This window comes from Medicago sativa, chromosome 3 (assembly GCF_051527215.1).
Source record: "Medicago sativa cultivar Bolivia chromosome 3, Bolivia_mono, whole genome shotgun sequence".
In the NCBI taxonomy this organism is placed as follows: Eukaryota; Viridiplantae; Streptophyta; class Magnoliopsida; order Fabales; family Fabaceae; genus Medicago; species Medicago sativa.
Window position 1 is genome coordinate 80650822 of NC_140751.1, and position 20137 is coordinate 80670958.

Consider the following 20137-nt stretch of genomic DNA (forward strand, 5'->3'; position numbering starts at 1 on the left):
AATAATATTTAAGTAGAAATTTAATTCAATTTGACTAATATTGGATTGCAAAATTTATATAGTTTGCTACATGTCTTTTAATATAGTAACTTACTTATTGTAATCTTATTCGAGAATCTTAAGGATAATAAGTAATAAGTATATCATCACAACGTACAGTTCTTATGTCCCAAAAATTGAAATATTGATACTCTGCTTATATTTGACATAAGTATAACAAAATTAAGGTGCATTGATTAATAGCAAAATTATATTAATAACAACACACCGATAGGGTATAATTGTCACCAATATATTGCTAATCTATTTAACAAAATTTGCATAATTGTATCCACGATAGGTGAGATTACAATTATACAAATCAATAATGTTTATGCTTAAGAGAATATGATAAAATAATATCATGCATAAACAATTGGATTTAATTTACTCAACTTCGGTCATATTCAAATTCAAATAATAGAGAGTTATTATTTAGAATACAAGTGTGTCAATTAGTTTTCTATTTTATCCAGAGTAGAACTCTTAGAATATTTTTTTTATTAATACTCTCACTATAAATTAGAATTAGAATATAAATACAAATGGAGAGTTATAGTACAAATATATAAGAATTATAGAGTTCTATTTAGAATATTCTGGAAAAAAGATTTCACTTCTATATAGGATATCATAATTGCACAACAAAAGAGAAGAATGAACAAATGTTTTCATATGTGCAATAATACACGATAAGTCACAAGAGGATAAAAAAATAATAATAATTAAATCACGACTTACCTCGCATTGTGTGACATTCATCCTTATGCTTAGAGCCAATGACTTTTGATGACTTAATGAGAATATCTTATAATATAGTCATCTCAAAATATTCATGAATACAGAATAAGCAATTATAAAATAAACGTATGTGAGACTCTAATCATAAATCAATATGATTATATAAGAATTCAGATGTAAGGATGGCAAATATTTTAAAATTGCCTCAATTCTTAATATGTTGTTTTGATAATATTTAACGGATAAACAACAAAGAGGCGTGCAAATATAATTCATAGTTAGAATTTTAGCATAAAAATGCAACTATTCATCATTCAATATATATAAAATATTCAGTATAATATTATTGAGATCCAAGTAATTAATTGCGACAAGACATGTTAATAGTATTTGTCACAAAATTTAGAGTAGTAAATTACGGGTCTAGATTAGAAAGTATATTAGAAACTATAATGTATATTAAAGAGAAATATGTCAATTTCAGATTTACATAATGAATGGCATATATAATATACAATTCACTATACTCATTTTAAAAATAAATTGTTATTAGGACCCTTTAGATCAATTTGTGACAAGAATCGGAGACCATGTCAAGATTTGTATGTGTCGCAGAAGATTGTTCAACTAAAACAACTTGAATTTTTATGCTAAGATAATATGCAAGAAAGAATATATTAAATTCAATATATTTGGCATTAGAATTAATAAAATTGAGCCTCTTATAGTAACAATTTAATTTTTTTTTTTTGGTAGTGATAGTAACAATTTAATTGATCAAATAGCTAGTGTTACTAATATAAGAGAGTATTCTTGACAAAACAAATAATTTTGAGGGTATCAACAAATCTCAAAATATATATTAATATAGGATATTTGATGCAAGAATATAAGTTTGAGTCTAAGAATTTTCACAATTATAACACTTTAACAGAATAATTCACTTTGTGTTATTAATATAAAAGGATATTTTCTTATAGAATATATTAGACTCAAATCTAAAGAATATATGATTTAAAAGAGTACATGATTCATATTAATTTAAAAGAATATTTAGAGATTTCTTAAAGTAATTTAAATCCCAAATTTTAAGGGTACGTGATAAATCAAATATTCTTAAGAATATTTTGGGTGCAAAATAATATAATATTTACTAGATAATTGGGGATGAAAAATTCCTCATTAACACATTGATTTCAATTTTGGATGAGTAAGATTTCTCACAAGTGTCTTGTAGGAATAAGAAATGTTCATAGAATTTCCACACAACAAATGTGAAAATATAATTTGATTATCCCCAAATAATAACATAAAAAAAAAATCTACACGTATCAAAAATTTCCAAAATAATGTGCCAAAAATTATAAGAATAAATAACATATTATTTGGCATTTAAAGGAAATAAAATTCGGAATAGTCTGACACGCTGTGGGTTCCTAGCCAGCAGTTTTTTTTTATTTTTAAAAAAGGTCTCTTCTTCGCCCGAGTACAGAGAAACGGGTCGAAACGACCCGTGATTGACCCGATTCGATCTCCCTAATTAGTTGACGAATTTCGACGATTCAAGTGGTGTTGAAATCGCGAGACACAAACAAAAGGATCCCACATGTCAATTTTTCGGATTATCGACTTTATGACAGATTTAAGAAAATTAGGGTTCATCCCAAAATTTAAAAAAATTGGGACTGGTTTCTCATTGAATGGTTGTCGATATTAATTGTTCTTTGCTAAAACGGTTTTCGAAAACCCAAAAACATTATCTGGCATTAATATATTGTAAAACAATGTTTCTCGATGAAAATCAATCTAACATACATCAATATTAACAAGAACGCACATGAATCATAGTTTAATAGAGTTTTTGATGTTGAATTAGTTAGACAATTTATGGTAGTAAGTAAAATATCAAGACTTCGAATTTACATACAGAATTAATTAGTACACGAAGGTTTTGCAACATCAAATCAAATTCATTGGCATATTAAACACAAATTTGATCGACAAGAATAGAGGTGAATGTGTTCTAACAGACATTTGCCACACATTATATACAAATTTCATCGCACTGGATAATAGCCATAAATTGTATCTAATTGGCTCTGATACCAATTGATAATTCTAATACTAAGTCATAGATCATTAGACACAAATTATAGCATATAATATTAATAGAATAGATGTGTACCTGATGTAATTAGTTGGTGATTGACCACTGAGATCCTGTTAAAGAAGCCATTAGAGAAAAGGTTAGGGTTGAGAGAGTCTTCTGCCTCCTTACTGATGGTACGTTCTTTTCTTTCTGTATATCTAACCTAATGGGATAGTTAGATTATATACTCATCAGTGGAGGTAGGGACCACTCATTCGGGCTGACTAATAAGAACGGTCCAACCCATCACGGTCCGTTCACTTTAAACCCAATATAAATAACAAGTACAATAACATTAAATATTTAACACTACATAATTCATTTATATTTTAATAATTAATAAAAGTAAATCCGAAATATTCAACATTTATGTAGCTAGTTGTCAGTTTCAAATTATAATTTCTTTTAGCTATATTATTGCTGTGAATTATTCGTTGATTTGTTAATGATTACTCTTTGATGAGAAACATAGTGAAATGTTTTATTTCCACAACATTTTTTTCATTGGCTAGAATCAAGATATTGCTCAAAGGATTCAAGTTAAGTTAACGTTTGTCTCTTAAATTATAGGTAATCCATACAAACATTACCACCTCATGGATAATATAAGTACATTTTTTATTATAAAATAATACAACAAAACAAATAGTTATCTACCAAAAATCTACGCATTATAATTTTTTTTTATAACCATATAAATATTTAGATAAGTTTTTTTTGACATATTTTTTTAGATCAGTTGAATCTGACGGTCATTGTTAAATGAGTCAAATTATTTTTAATCAATTGAATCAATTTTTGGAGGCCGGTATTTTTAATCTGACGGTCAATTTTTATAAACTTTTTTAACTATGTTGTTGCTGTGAAATATTCGTCGATTTATTGATAACTAATCTTCAAAGAAAAACTTTGTGAAATGTTTTATTTCCTCAACATTTTTTTTCATTCACCAAAACTTTAAATCCAAGACATTACTTAAGGAACTTAAGTTAAGTTATACTCCGATCAAGTAATGTTGGTTTTCTTAAAATATAGATGGATACATAAAAGTAAAATCAAATCATAACCATATGAAAGAAATACACCGTAGCATACCAAGTGATTTTTTTTCTTCTTCGAGGGAAACATACTAAGTGATTGAATTCATATGATTAACATGACTAATTGGTTTGTATCAAAAAAAAAAACATGACTAATTGGTTAACATGACCCTTAATTAATTTGATTTAAAGACTAATCGTTAGAGTTTAACTTCAGAGTTCGACAATGTCTTAGATCCTAAAAGCAATATATCTATCGACAATGTCTTGATTTTGATTTATGACCAAAAGAAAGAATATTGAGTTGCCATGGTGGTGGTGGTGGGGGACATGATCATAAAAGGAAATTTATTTGTGGGTCCAAATTAGAAGCAGAAAAGAAATAGTAGTAGTAATTGGGTGAGTGCCGAATTCTGCAAGTAAGTACATGAATGAACGAATAATTTAATGGTTCTATGACTCATATATAAGCTACTTTTTATGAGAAAGTCGATCAACAGAGTCAGAACAAAGCATAAAAATGCAAATGTGTGGACGTGGATGGATTAAAACCTTACATTCTCCAACTTTGTGGCTTCAATCATGCGCGGCAAGAATATCCAAATGTGGCCATCTTTGCCATGTTGTGTATATTTTCAATCCTATGTATTTTTGGTAGAAAGTAAAAACTCATCATAATTAGAGTTTTGGCTCAAAACTCCTATGAAATTAACCTTTCCTTAAAAGTATATATAAATTGTAGACTCGTTGTCACTCTCCTATAGTGTATTTGACACAAAGATCGGAGAGTGTTATTTGCAGGGGCGAAGGGCTTCACACCTATGGGGTAGCACTGGCTACCCCAAATGAAAAAAAATCATGAATATTTCACTTAGATATATATGTAGCTACCCCATTATGATATTATCCGGCTACTCCAAACAATTTTGTTGGTTAAAACAGAGATGATATTATAAAAATATTGATAATCTATTTAGTTTAGTGTAAATTCTGGATAAATTTGACTTCTAAAAACTTCTTAGAGTTCAACTTTTATAAATAATTATTGTTAACTTTTATTTTCTTTGTTGCGGTTTAATTAAATATGAGTAAAATTAATTAAGTTTCGTATATTAATGTGTAATTTTTTTTTCTTCTTTATATTTGGCCCCCTCGTAAAAATAGCGCTAGCTTCGCCGCTGGTTATTTGAACAATTAAGACCGGAGAGTATATAAAGAAATGTAAGTATATAAAGTGAGTATAATTTTATTTTACTTTTTATAAAAATTGTTACAAAATAATTGTTCAAATATCATTTTTCATTTGACATAGATTGATTGAAGCACAATCTCAACAGTGGTTAATTGTTTCATTCATTTTGTTATCGTGACACAAATTGTCGTGCTTTTTTTTTTTTTTGCTTTTTTTTACAAAATTGTTGTGCTTTTTTAAAATTGAGCAAGTTGATTATCAACTTACAACATATTCAAAACTTTTGAGCAGTGCTAGTAACATATACACCCTCCGGTCACTATTATAAGCAAAACTTTGTATTTTAGATTCATTCAATTAATGATGTATATGTTCTTTATTATAGGCCACATACATCATTTAATGAATGTATCTAAAATGTGAATTTTTGCTTATAATAGTGACCAGAGGGTGTATAAATTTATTGCAGAGATAATTTGACTATGTTGGGTCATTTCTTTTAGAGTATATATAGTATTTAACTTTTTCTCACCAAAACATATTTCTTTTAGAGTTATATAGTATTAAACTTTTTCTCACTAAAACATATATTGATTTCTAAATTTTTCTTTTTTGATGAAATATTGAGGAGCTTGTTAGTTAATTTTTTTATATTTTAATATACGAAACTTAAAACTATATTACAATATTCATTTAACATTGAAATATTTCTTTTTTAAATTACATTATTAAGTTTAACTTTCTTTATAGATCTAAATAGTACCTATCTTTTTTTTTTTTTGGTTTGAAAGCTTGTGGAAAGACCCAGAACCGCAAAAGAAAGTAATAATGAAACAATGGTACATGCATGCATGTTAACAGTTCCTTTCAAGTGCAACGCAATATGGGACCAACTATAACTATTTGAGCCTATCCCTTGGTGTCATTGGTAAATATATCATGTATGCAATTTTAGCACCTACCACCTATTAGAATATCATTGGTATCATTTTATTAGCATTTTTTATGTGACTATCATTTTAGGAAATAATTAAACAATTATGATCGTAATACCATAATTAGAAATATAATAAGATTTGATTGGCATACATCAGAAAAATATTGAATGAGGCTGCTTTAATTTTATATATGCAATTATTTTGAGCACATGCAGTGTAGTTGCATCTAATTTTTTATCATCCACCCTGTAAACTATGAAGAATATATGCCATTCCTCTTGCTTTTTTGTTTTTCATTTTTATTGGCTGAGAAAAATATGTAATATACATTGCATCTTGCTTATTTTTTGGTATTTCACATTGGCAAGTTCTCCAACAGCGACAATATAATTAAATTAATTGTCCTCATGCAATGAGAGAGGCTTCATCACAAAAAATATTTATAATTTCTATTTGGTTTAGTCAAAAAATATAATAATTTCTATTTGGTAAAAAATATACCAATAATAACAATGACTCTAACCTTAGAGTGTGAGTTTGGTTCAAAGTTATCCACGAATATTTTTGAAGAAGTGGAGTATTGAAAAGATTACACTCTCATGTGGATACGATTTATAAAAATTATTTCCGAATATTATTTATTCTATGCAGTAAGATATACGTTACTTCTCAATTTTATATTTTCAATTCGAGGTTTAACAAAAAATGTTCTCAAGGGTGAGAATGAGAATAGAATGCATCCCTAAAAAAAAAAACAGAGAATAGAATGCAACTACGAATAACTACCCATTTTCCTCTACTTATCTATTCTACTTTTAATTTTAATATATTTGAACTACGTAAATACTTTAATAAGCTTTGCCATTAAAAAAACATAAATAACTTACCAAGCACATTCGTGAGTATAATATTGCCCATAACAAGATTCTTAAAAATATCATTTCTAAATATATAATTCTATAATAATTGAAACAAACGACCCCTTAAAATCAATAGTTTCACATGTTTTCAATCCAATATATAATTTACATCATGTATCTGAGTATTGATGAAGGTGAAGACAAATACTAGAACAACATCATTACAACAACAAAAATGATCCACTGATAGATGGAGTAAATTGCAAACATTGATTTCTTTGAACATATGTGGAGAATATTCAAATACCCACACTATAGTTGCACCTATTCTCATATGCATGTCTTTTATTACAATTGTTTTAATAAACAAGTGTAACATTGACAAATATTATATATATGTATATGCAGTAGGCACAAAACCATGCATTACACAAATTGAGAGTTCAACCGACTAAAAGTCTAAGTTGAAGATTAAGATTGAGAATTCAACCAGAAGGTGAATTAAGAGTCGTACACTGATGAAATAAGGTGTTAATCACATGGATGGCTAAACATTAAAGGGATGGAATGCATGAAGCTTTTAGGAAAGTCCTAGAACGTTTGCTCGTGATTAGCAATAGTCCATATACAAAGAAAATAATGAATTTTGATTGAGTAGAATGAAAACCAAATTGCAAAAATAGGATATCTACCAAAACAACCCAGAGTTTCGTTTAATTTGTAACATTCCTGTATTGTGTAAGTGCCTAATCTATCTAAATGATTAATGAAGGCGAACATGCACGTACTATTAACCATTCAACTCGTAACCTATTTTTTGGATAGCTACGGTCTTTGCCAATCTAAGAAATATTAGATTAATTATCTTCAGACAAAAAAAAAAACACGTTTTATAGATTTCAATTGTGAATGGTTTAACATGTGAATGATTATGTAACACATCACATATTAATGGATAAAATGTTGGATATATAAGAGAGATCACTCATATACCTAATGTTAAGATTTTGGGTGAAGATGTGGCGTCTCCCTCTCACATATCCGTTATTTCTCCTGTGATCCCGGGACTTCCCAAATATACTCTGAGCTAGTATTTTATTTTATTTTTCAGAGAAAGAGAATCAAAACCGTATAAGTGTTAGGGTTTGTCTAACAACCACAAATTAACAAAATGGTCTTGCACCATGCACTAATATCTTTTACAACATTTGATCAGAAAGTTATATCATATTTCATTTAATTTAATGGTGAGATGTATTGAACCAATAGAAGAAAATAGTTTATGTTTGATGCAAGACTTGTCTCCCTTGTACACCGTATAATTGGTATGTCATGTGATGTGTGTGGAAAAAAACATTCTCATTTGGGAAATGAGATTTCTAGGCACCTTCAGAGACATCATTTTCACATGCAGTTAGTAAAATGAAAGAAAAAAAAAATTATAGAACAAATATACGGTTGCGGCAGCCTTTGTGGTTGAATTTGGTCAAATGTAAAAGAGGAAAAAAAACAGCCATCAAGTAGGTCCAACCTATGCCAAGTGTTCATGACAATTCAACAAAGAAACCCAAAATAAACACAAGCTCTGATTTGGACTAATATAAATCTAAGAAAATTAAGTTGAACAAATCAGGTTATTAAAATATATTTAATTAGATTTAAAGGTCTATAAATACCACCTTATAAAGAACTCTAATATGCATCATAAAGCAAGCAACCTACAATAAACTTGGAGAAAGAAAAGCATACAAGAAGAGTTTAAAATTAAGAAATTCTTTGAAAGATATGGAGAACTTCCCAATTATCAACTTAGAAAACCTCAATGGTGAGGAGAGAAAAGCTACTATGGAGAAAATCAAGGATGCTTGTGAAAACTGGGGATTCTTTGAGGTACAACTCAATATATTGAAAGTTTTTTCTTTTCATATAAATTTCTACATTGGTCTCTAAATCTCTATTCATGTTTGTTTTTCTTTTTGTAGCTGGTGAATCATGGCATATCTCATGACTTAATGGACACTGTGGAGAGGTTAACCAAAGAACACTACAGGAAATGCATGGAACAAAGATTCAAGGAATTAGTGGCTTCCAAAGGGTTAGAGGCTGTTCAAACTGAGGTCAAAGATATGGACTGGGAGAGTACCTTCCATTTGCGTCACCTACCTGAGTCAAACATTTCAGAGATCCCTGATCTCAGTGATGAATACAGGTTATTACATATCAAATATTTAGACAGCCCCACAAATAAGTTATCACTCATTTCATATCACACATAAATAAGTTATTTATATAATACCAAATGATGACTTAAGTATCAACATTATGTGGCTCCGAGTGAAATTGTACTCGGATCTATTAAACAAATTAAGGTCTCGAGTCTGAGTCTTGTGAATGGAAAAAAAAAATGTGGATGGCCAGCCTTGTTCTCCTATAGACATTAGTCATTTACGAAATTGATGAGTGTTTCACGTATATCTGTGATATGTTAACAAAACAAAATAACGATTTTAAAAATAGGAAATGAAATACATCATTTCGCAAGCTATAAATTTCAGTTTATTGAGATTCTAAATTATTCAAGGCAATGATGCAGGAAATCAATGAAGGAATTTGCTTTGAAGCTAGAGACACTAGCAGAGGAGCTGTTAGACTTATTTTGTGAAAATCTTGGACTAGAAAAAGGATACCTCAAAAAGGCTTTCTATGGATCAAAGGGACCAACTTTTGGAACCAAGGTTGCAAACTACCCTCCATGCCCAAAACCAGACCTTGTAAAGGGTCTCCGTGCACACACCGATGCCGGTGGAATCATCCTTCTTTTCCAAGATGACAAGGTCAGTGGCCTTCAGCTTCTCAAAGATGGTAACTGGGTAGATGTCCCTCCCATGCATCATTCCATTGTCATCAACCTTGGTGACCAACTTGAGGTAAAAAAAAAATTCTTCTAAATTTATATTGATATTTTTACAAACATATAAAATCAACAAATGATTCATATCAAGCATTTTTTTTTTTAATGTAACAGGTAATAACAAATGGTAAGTACAAAAGTGTGGAACACCGTGTGGTAGCACAAACTGATGGAACAAGAATGTCTATAGCCTCATTCTACAACCCTGGTAGTGATGCTGTTATCTACCCAGCACCAACATTGATAGAAGAGAATAATGAAATCTACCCAAAATTTGTGTTTGAGGATTACATGAACCTTTATGCTAGGGTAAAGTTTCAGGCCAAGGAACCAAGATTTGAAGCATTTAAGGAAGCAAATGTTAATTTGGGTCCAATTGCAACTGTTTAATTATGTTTTACTATAAATAATTATATATAAACATGTTTGTTTAAGGGGAAGCAAGCAAAGTAAAAAAAGGTTAAAGTCAAGTGCATAAGTTTCTCAAAATAGTATATAGTTGTTTACTTTATAGTGAGTGATGTGATGTTGTTCCATGTAATAACGTTATCAAATATCAAATATAGGGGAGAAAATATCAATGTTTGTTATTAATTAAGTATTGTTCATGTGGAATAAATAAATATATGTTGGTTCTTGTCTTTATCCATCTCCTTTCCTTTTCATTGTGGCTGTACATGAATGATGAAGGACAAGTTGGGTTATGGGACAATAATGATCATAAGCATAAGTGGTCAATCTTTGAAAGAATGTAGGCCTGAACTTATCAACAGTATAACCACCAAATGGACAAAAAATCAATACAGGGACCACATTTTTAGTAGTTGCTTAAAATCTTTGTTTTTTTCGCAAGGTAATTAATAGTCAAAAGTTAAAGATTAATCTGGTAGAAATGTTTGTTTACTTAAGGGCTTACATCTTCTAATTAATTATTAACTAGATTTAGATCCGTGTGTTGCGTGGGCGCAAGTTTGTCCCGTACTCTTTGGGGATCATCTTCCTTTAAATCAACTTCCTTACTTGTTGGGTGTGGTGAGATGGACTCCTAGTAGGACATAATATGCGACATTATTTTCTCCATTTTTATTCAAATTAACAGAGACTTGACGACGTTATTGAACAGGGGAGGGGACGGTTTTTTGAAGAATAAAGAGGGTGTGAATGTCTTTTAAAGAGACTTTAGGGGAGATCAATAAAATTCTCCTTTTCTATTATTATCTTGTGTTTGTGTTATGCTATTGAATTAACTTGCAAAGAAAGATAGTCTCTGAAAAATGTATTTGTACCATAATCTGAAATTATATATTATGCAAAGTGAGACTCAAAGATGCAAATTCAAACAAAGTAAAACTAACCTGATGGGTTTTAACATTCCACATATTTGCAGCCTTTCCAAATAGTCTCGTGTCAAGAAAGCTGGAAAAAAAAAAAAAAAAAAAGAAGTTACATAGAGATTAGGGGAAAGATAAACTAATACTCCACACTTGAATTTCATTTTTCACCTTCAATGATTACCTACAGCCAACCTCAGACTATAGGTCATGTAATATTTCAAATGGGAGCTACATAGAGAAATCATTATAAATAACCCCTTTGAAAAGTCTTCATAAATTCCTTACAAACATTCAAGAAATCAATAGTATCTTAATAATCCAATGCGATTTTTTTTTTTGTTGAAGAAATATTCCAATGCGATTATTAAAGAGAAACAGAAACCTTATTGCAATAAGATAAAATCAGAAGGTTATATATATGAACATTGCAAAGTTTGTGCAAGACGCACATAAACTCGTGGAAAGAAGAAAAACAAGGCAAGATACGAAATAAGGTGCTGTATATAGGCGGAACACCTTGCAACCCCAAAGCCGGGCTTCCTCAAACAAGAAAACCGGAGGAAATAAAAAGCAACACCTCCTTAACAAAAGATGAGGCTGTATTATACATAAAGAATGCATCATGCATACCACTGCCTCATAATTCAGCACCGACAGAGGCGCTACAAAGGCTCCCACAGCACTTCCTCCTTGTTAAAAATAGCCCCGACCTCCAACGATACACAACAGCCTAAACAACCTGACCTCCTTGTTAAAAATAGCCCCGACCTCCAACGATACACAACAGCCTAAACAACCTGACCCAGCAAGACAGAACAGAAACCCAAAAGAGGATTCCGCAGCACAGCCGGCAGTAAACCAGAAAAACAAAGCAGCACTTCAGCAGCTCAATTTTAACCAGCCAGGGACTCTCCAAAAAACCTGCCATCAGCAGCAGCACCTAACCAAAGAAAAACAGAAAACTGGAACCAAAACTGCGACCTGAACTGCAACCTGACAAGCAACACCTCTGTCCAACAACTGAACAACTACCTCAAGAGACAATCCCTTGGATTCCAAGTCCATTCATAGAATAAACACGGCGAAATATGAAGCCTAGACAAAGACCAACGCCACGACAGCACCTTAATCTCTTCCACAATCAACTCCACACCACAAGTTGTTGAACTATTAAAAACTCTATTATTCCTCGCTTTCCACATCACCCAAATTGTAGTTAGCCAAATAAGATAAAACCCTTTCTTGATCTTTTTCTTCCTCTCCGCAGCACACCAACCTGCGAAATAATAGTATATATGCCACTTAAAAAAATACTGAGAAAGTCATTTCTCGGAATGGTCCTTTAATTTTTTCTTCTATAATTGACCCTTTAATTTAGATTATGTTTGCATTGTTAGTCATTTGTCTCACTTTGTACTACAACTTGTGCAATTGAAAGCATATAATCATTATAAACTTTATTAAACGATGCAACAATATGCCCCTCAATACTAATCCTTCAGGAAACATCCACCAAAGCTTATGAACGGTCTTCCTTTCTTGATTTTCTCTGCAACCATTTAGAAACATGTATAGCCTTTATTTAGACTAATATCATACAAACGAGACAAAATCAAAGTGACTAGATTATCCATGTCTCTCAATCTATATTGTTGATATCTACGCCATTGATTGAATATGTAATAGATTGAAGTTAATCTATCAATCTGACTGAGTCGTACATTGTAACAAGACAAAAAAGCAAACAATGTCACACTAAGATATCAAACAAAAATGCCCACTCATGCGTCGAAATCACATAAAAACACGTCAGTATAACTAGATCTATGTATACACCATTTATTTAGTTAAAAAAAAGGAAGAAAAACAATCCGATGTACATTTATTCTACATACAATTCATACTTCTGCATCTTTGTTGTTTTTCTCAATGAATTAAAATATTATTAAAAACTCTGCCGCAAGCATCACAACAAGACACCTCTACCCACCTTCTATGAAGGGTTGGAAAGGGCTTACAGACCAAAATCATGTTGCTAACCCACCAATACATGAACCTTAAAACAACCATGAACGCCCTAAGACTCAAAACAAACAAAAATAGCAGCAAAGCAGAACTTTCTGCTGCACAAAAACACCACCAAAACCAGAAAATTAGCAGCATATAGCAGCAAATCAGAACTTTCTGCTGCACCAAAACACCGTAGGACGGAAATGCGGTGTGCATCTTTGTTGTTTTCATATGTACCTTTGTTTTCATACAAATTTAGAGTACATTTGTTTGACATTTCAGAACTTCACATTTTTTGAAATAGTTAAATAATCCACAACTAAAAATGTAGTTCTTCATTAGTATAATCCATTGAATTTTTAGAACTATCATTTGCATTTTAATTGTTAGATTTTGCCCTTGTATATTATCTAAATAAATATTGATTCAAATATACGTGTTTGATCATTATTTAACTTAAGAGCAGTCATATTATGATTAAAATGAGAGAGTACTTTGGTTAGGAACATCTACTAAAGAGAAAAGATAAGAGAATTGGATATTTTTCACATATCTGCCATCGTGAAAATGCAATTCGATATTTGTTCACTATATTGGATCATGCTGAAGTTTGAGTTGCGGGTTCAACACATGTGTGTCTTCATTTTCAATAATTGGATCACTGCTTCGAGCTTTGAAATGAGAGACAAGCTTGCACAACAAACAACATTATTTTTGAGTATTTTTCATAAACTTGCTTCTCATTTGTAATTATTTGTATCTCAGTTTCACATTATCCTAAACACAAATAGTTCTTATTTGTTGGTGTTTGATGCATTCGGTATAGTGCTTTGGTGCCTGAAATTTCAGTTAGCAGGCAATGTTGATTTTTGTTCTTGTCTGTAACTTTTTGCATTAATTTTTAAACAATTGAAGTGTCAAACAACCATATAATGAGAAATAGTACGAGAAATAATTGGGAAGAAGAATATAATAAATGTTAATGTTAATTAAGGGGATAATTGAATAATTGAACATAGAAGAGGGTTGATTATATATATCAACCATTAGATAACATACAAGATAATGAATCTCTATGACCTAGTGCTAATAATTACATGAAGCTCACGACATAGAGAGAAATGAGTAATTTCAAACAACACTCTAAACATATTGTGGTGGAGGCCTTGGCATATCCTTGACGATACCGCAAACAAGCTGAGTCTCAGGAAGGTTGTACTCATCCCTAGTAGACTTTTCTTCTGCTTCAACACTGATATAGAGTTGTTGTCCCAAGTAACGGTGTTCTGCGTGCTCTGACCTCAAGTTCCACATACCAGCATTGTCGAATGTCAACATGATTGCAGCCCATGATTTAGGGAACACCTGAATTGTGTGTCTGCTGATGGCATCCAGAAGGTTGTAGCCCTTCCTCTTCTCTGGGGTCCATGTTCCTGGCTCACCAGCTACGGCGAAGAAAGAATAACCACCCAAATTGTAAGATTGGAGGACCTTTCCGGGGTTCTCGAAGATGATCTCAATGAAGGTACGGAAAGTGGTTTGGATGACATTAGGTGCGATGGTGATGGCCCTGAGATCGGTTGGGGGTTCATCGGAGATGATGTTGTACTTGAACACCTTATCAGCAACACCGTAGTACTCAGCAAGCTTAACAGGAGTTTCAGGATCAACATGGGAAACACCGTTAATAGCATAACGGAGTTTACCGTTAACATTGCTAACGGAGTTAACAAACTTGATGGTGCGGGTAATGTTGATCTGACCATAATGATAAGATCCCTGAGGGTTGGGTCTAGCAGCAGAAGCGGTTAAGTTCCAACGGAATGATCGGAACTGGTTTAGAGACCAAGCCCAACCAGCAGGTGCAGGTGGTAGCACAGGTGAAGCAGGACCTTTACCGTTGGTGTAGCGAACAATACCCTTTCCAAGTAGATTGTACTTGGTCATACGGGTGGAGGCAATCATGTAATAGTCCCTTGGCTCTTTATCGGCGGTCACAAGGACAGTGTAGCATTGTCCAACGTGAACGTCAAGAGAGTCATAGACATTTTGAACAACGTGTGAGCCTTCGGTTTCAACCAACTTCATTCCATGTCCTTGGAACCTGAAGTTAAGGGTGTCCTTAAGACCAGTATTGCAGATTCTGTATTTGTAGGTTTTTCCCGGCTTCATTGTGTAGAGTGGCTCATCGCTACCATCGCCTTTAGCATTTTTACCGTTTATGATAACACCGGCAGGTCTTCCAATTGAACGACCACTGTCCAACTCCATCTTAAGAGTTTTGTGGCTCTTGCCGTACCAGTCACCAATGAGAACCCAGTACTCATCCTCAGGATCAGCATAAGGAACAGGGATCAACAGACGACTGAAGATTCTAAGACCACCGAAACCACCAACGGCTCTTTGAAGGCCGGTGGTAGGGTAGTAAAAGTAACTTCCGATTTGATCCTTCACTTGGAATTTGTAGGTGTAGTTAGTTCCCGGAAGAATGGGGCATTGAACACCAGGGGTACCATCTTGCCATGAATTTTTCCTCTGTTGAACACCGTGCCATGTGAAAAGCAATGGTTCATCAAGATTGTTGAAGACATTAACAACAACATTGTTGTTGCTGGTACTGTTGATTTCAGGTCCTGGGAATTGACCGTTAATAAGGATACCCTGCTGGGGTGTTCCAAGTGGTGAAATGGTACCATAGGTAACCTTCCATGTGTAGTAAATGTAAGGATCTTCACCGTAAACGGTGATGCCTAAGAGGCATAGCATCAAAGCTAACACCGCTCCACGACCCATTTTATTATTTTTTATTTTGATAAAAGAAATAAAATAGTAGAAAAGAGAGAATGAGATGAAACTCTTATTTCCTATCTCCTCCTTATTGGAAGAAGATAGTTGCTTTTCTATGGAACGCATTTGTAACCCTCTTATACCATTGCTTCAACATTTTTCCACCATTCAAACATCTTTGGTTTCCCTTAATTTTCTGATCTTGAATTCCTTATTGAACGCTCTACTTCTCATTTTATTTTTTGACTTTCTATTCATTCCCCTTCTATTTTTAGAACTATTATTTTCATTTTTATTGTTATATTTTAGGCTCGTATATTATCTAAAGTAATGTCGATTCAAATATACATGTTTCATCATTTATTTAAGTCAAGAGAGATCACATTATGATTAAAATGAGAGGTACTTTGGTTAGAAGAACATCTACGTACTGACGAGAAAAGAGAAGAGAATTGGATATTTTTCACATATCTGCCATCGTAAAAATGCAATTGGATATTTTTCACATATCTACCATGTTAAAAATGCAATTGGATATTTTTCACTATATAGGATCATGCTGAAGTTTGAGTTGCGGGTTTAAGACATGTGTGTCTTCATTTTCCATTGTTGGATCACTGTTTGGAGCTTTGAAATGAGAGACAAGCTTGCACAACAAACAACATTATTTTTGCGTATTTTTCATAAACTTGTTTCTCATTTGTAACTATTTGTATCTCAGTTTAATCCTAAACACAAATAGTTACTATCTGTTAGTGTTTGATGCCTGCGATTTAGTGCTTTGGTGCCTAAAATTTCAGTTAGTAGAGAGTGTTGATTTTTGTTCTTTTCTGTAGCTTTTTGTTGATGCTCAGCTCTGATGATATTTGATTCACTCGTTTTAGTATTAATTTTCAAATTATCGAAGTGTCAAACAAGCATTGATTCACTTGTTTTAGTATTAATTTTCAAATTATCGAAGTGTCAAACAAGCATATAATGAGAAATAGTACGAGAAATACTTGGGAAGAAGAATATAATAAATGTTAATATTAATTAAGGGGAAAATTGAATAATTAAATATAGCAGATGGTTGATTATATATAAATCAACCAATAGATAACATAGAATATAATGAATCTCTATGACTTAGTGCTAATAATTACATGAAGCTCATGACATAGAGAGAAATGAGTAATTTCAAACAACACTCTAAACGTATTGTGGTGGAGGCCTTGGCATATCCTTGACGATACCGCAAACAAGTTGAGTCTCAGGAAGGTTGTACTCATCCCTAGTAGACTTCTCTTCTGATTCAACACTGATATAGAGTTGTTGTCCCAAGTAACGGTGCTCTGCGTGCTCTGACCTCAAGTTCCACATACCAGCATTGTCGAATGTCAACATGATTGCAGCCCATGATTTAGGGAACACCTGAATTGTGTGTCTGCTGATGGCATCCAAAAGGTTGTAGCCCTTCCTCTTCTCTGGGGTCCATGTTCCTGGCTCACCAGCGACGGCGAAGAAAGAGTAACCACCCAAATTGTAAGATTGGAGGACCTTTCCGGGGTTCTCGAAGATGATCTCAATGAAGGTACGGAAAGTGGTTTGCATGACATTAGGTGCGATGTTGATGGCCCTGAGATCGGTTGGGGGTTCATCGGAGATGATGTTGTACTTGAACACCTTATCAGCAACACCGTAGTACTCAGCAAGCTTCACAGGAGTTTCAGGATCAACATGGGAAACACCGTTAATAGCATAACGGAGTTTACCGTTAACATTGCTAACAGAGTTAACAAGCTTGATGGTGCGGGTAATGTTGATCTGACCGTAATGGTAAGATCCCTGAGGGTTGGGTCTAGCAGCAGAAGCGGTTAAGTTCCAACGGAATGATCGGAACTGGTTGAGAGACCAAGCCCAACCGGCAGGTGCAGGTGGAAGCACTGGTGAAGCGGGGCCTTTACCGTTGGTGTAGCGAACAATACCCTTTCCAAGTAGATTGTACTTGGTCATACGGGTGGAGGCAATCATGTAATAGTCCCTTGGCTCTTTATCGGCGGTCACAAGGACAGTGTAGCATTGTCCAACGTGAACGTCAAGAGAGTCATAGACATTTTGAACAACGTGTGAGCCTTCGGTTTCAACCAACTTCATTCCATGTCCTTGGAACCTGAAGTTAAGGGTGTCCTTAAGACCAGTATTGCAGATTCTATATTTGTAGGTTTTCCCTGGCTTCATTGTGTAGAGTGGCTCATCGCTACCATCACCTTTAGCATTTTTACCGTTAATGATCACACCGGCAGGTCTTCCAATTGAACGACCACTGTCCAACTCCATCTTAAGAGTTTTGTGGCTCTTGCCGTACCAGTCACCAATGAGAACCCAGTACTCATCCTCAGGATCAGCATAAGGAACAGGGATCAACAGACGACTGAAGATTCTAAGACCACCGAAACCACCAACGGCTCTTTGAAGGCCGGTGGTAGGGTAGTAAAAGTAACTTCCGATTTGATCCTTCACTTGGAATTTGTAGGTGTAGTTAGTTCCCGGAAGAATGGGGCATTGAACACCAGGGGTACCATCTTGCCATGAATTTTTCCTCTGTTGAACACCGTGCCATGTGAAAAGCAATGGTTCATCAAGATTGTTGAAGACATTAACAACAACATTGTTGTTGCTGGTACTGTTGATTTCAGGTCCTGGGAATTGACCGTTAATAAGGATACCCTGCTGGGGTGTTCCAAGTGGTGAAATGGTACCATAGGTAACCTTCCATGTGTAGTAAATGTAAGGATCTTCACCGTAAACGGTGACGCCTAAGAGGCATAGCATCAAAGCTGCTAACACCGCTCCACGACCCATTTTATTATTTTTTTTTTATTTTGATAAAAGAAATAAAATGCTAGAAAAGAGAGAATGAGATGAAACTCTTATTTCCTATCTCCTTCTTATTGGAAGAAGATAGTTGTTTTTCTATGGAACGCATTTGTAACCTTCTTATACCATTGCTTCAACGTTTTTCCACCATTCAAACATCTTTGGTTACCCGTAATTTTCTGATCTTCCATTCCTTATTGAACGCTCTACTTCTCATTTTTCTTGACTTTCTATTCATTCCCTTCTATTTTTAGATTAAGAAACATTCCTTTCTCTCTATTATTTCGCCTTTGACCGGTTTTCAAGCTGTATTGATTTTCTACCTTACACGCCAACATCCATTGCCTCTGGTCTAGTTATCTTATTATGGTAATATATCGATATAGTATATGATTTCATTTGCACCAAAAATATATTCTTTTTGGTAATTCATCAACAAAAAAGATATTCTCTTTCGTAGACTATATATATTCACATGAATTGAAGAAATGGAAATTAATCAGGAGTTTATTACCTTAATTTAGCTAAACTTGAGATTGATTATTCAACAAAATTAACGAGGATATTAACTATACCCCTGTTTTTAATAAACTAATGAGATATATTAATGAGAACCATCAAGTTACAAGATATGGCAATTAAAACATACAACTATAAGTCAAAATGCTTCCTCTAAAAAAAATCACAATGCTTATAACATAAACATATAAAAAAACCAAAAACATATTAGTAACTCTATACCCATACAAAACCTACTACCAATATAAATAAACACAACACTCAAGTCAAGAACCTCAGCTGTACATAGCATGTCAACCTTAAATCTATTGACATTTGTTTTGAGTCACCATCATGATTCATGATATTACAAATTATAAAATTTGTTATGCTTATAATCAACCTGCTAATCATGTGAGTTTCATAAAAAAAAAAAAAAATGAGTTTTAAATATGCACTTCTGGATTGAAAATATATAAGTGATGTAGTACAATATGAAGCCCACTAAATTAAACATGCTAATATTGGTAAGAAATAATATTTTATTAAAATTTAGAAGGTTCACCATTCATATTAAATTATCACTACAAATATAACATAATAATATGTATAAAAATGTAAGGAAATGTCATGTTTTAAGTTCCACTGTATTAGTATGATGCTGAGGACCCATCATCATGATTCTAAATTCATTGAAATCAATTCTGCCATCGCCATCAGTGTCAATGCAGCTGATCATTCTTCCACATTTGGCTAAGGAACACTCTTCACCAAAGCTT

The 20137-nt window shown here is 33.0% G+C and overlaps 2 protein-coding genes and 1 pseudogene across 3 annotated transcripts; 1 reads left to right on the forward strand and 2 right to left on the reverse strand.

The window, feature by feature from the left end:
- Positions 1-8656: 8656 nt before the first annotated feature.
- On the forward strand, positions 8657-10515 carry LOC146940744 (1-aminocyclopropane-1-carboxylate oxidase). Its single transcript, XM_085754467.1, has 4 exons — positions 8657-8849; positions 8942-9168; positions 9553-9886; positions 9985-10515. The coding sequence occupies exons 1-4, from the start codon at positions 8745-8747 to the stop codon at positions 10258-10260; spliced, it is 942 nt and encodes a 313-aa protein (XP_085610593.1). The 5' UTR covers positions 8657-8744; the 3' UTR covers positions 10261-10515.
- A 3669-nt stretch (positions 10516-14184) lies between these two features.
- LOC146940745 (L-ascorbate oxidase homolog) lies at positions 14185-16127 on the reverse strand. Its single transcript, XM_085754466.1, has one exon. The coding sequence runs from the start codon at positions 16125-16127 to the stop codon at positions 14358-14360; it is 1770 nt and encodes a 589-aa protein (XP_085610592.1). The 3' UTR covers positions 14185-14357.
- LOC146940746 (L-ascorbate oxidase homolog pseudogene) lies at positions 14185-19792 on the reverse strand (annotated as a pseudogene). Its single transcript, XR_015032143.1, has one exon. The product of XR_015032143.1 is annotated as an L-ascorbate oxidase homolog pseudogene (transcript).
- Between the last annotated feature and the right edge of the window lie 345 nt (positions 19793-20137).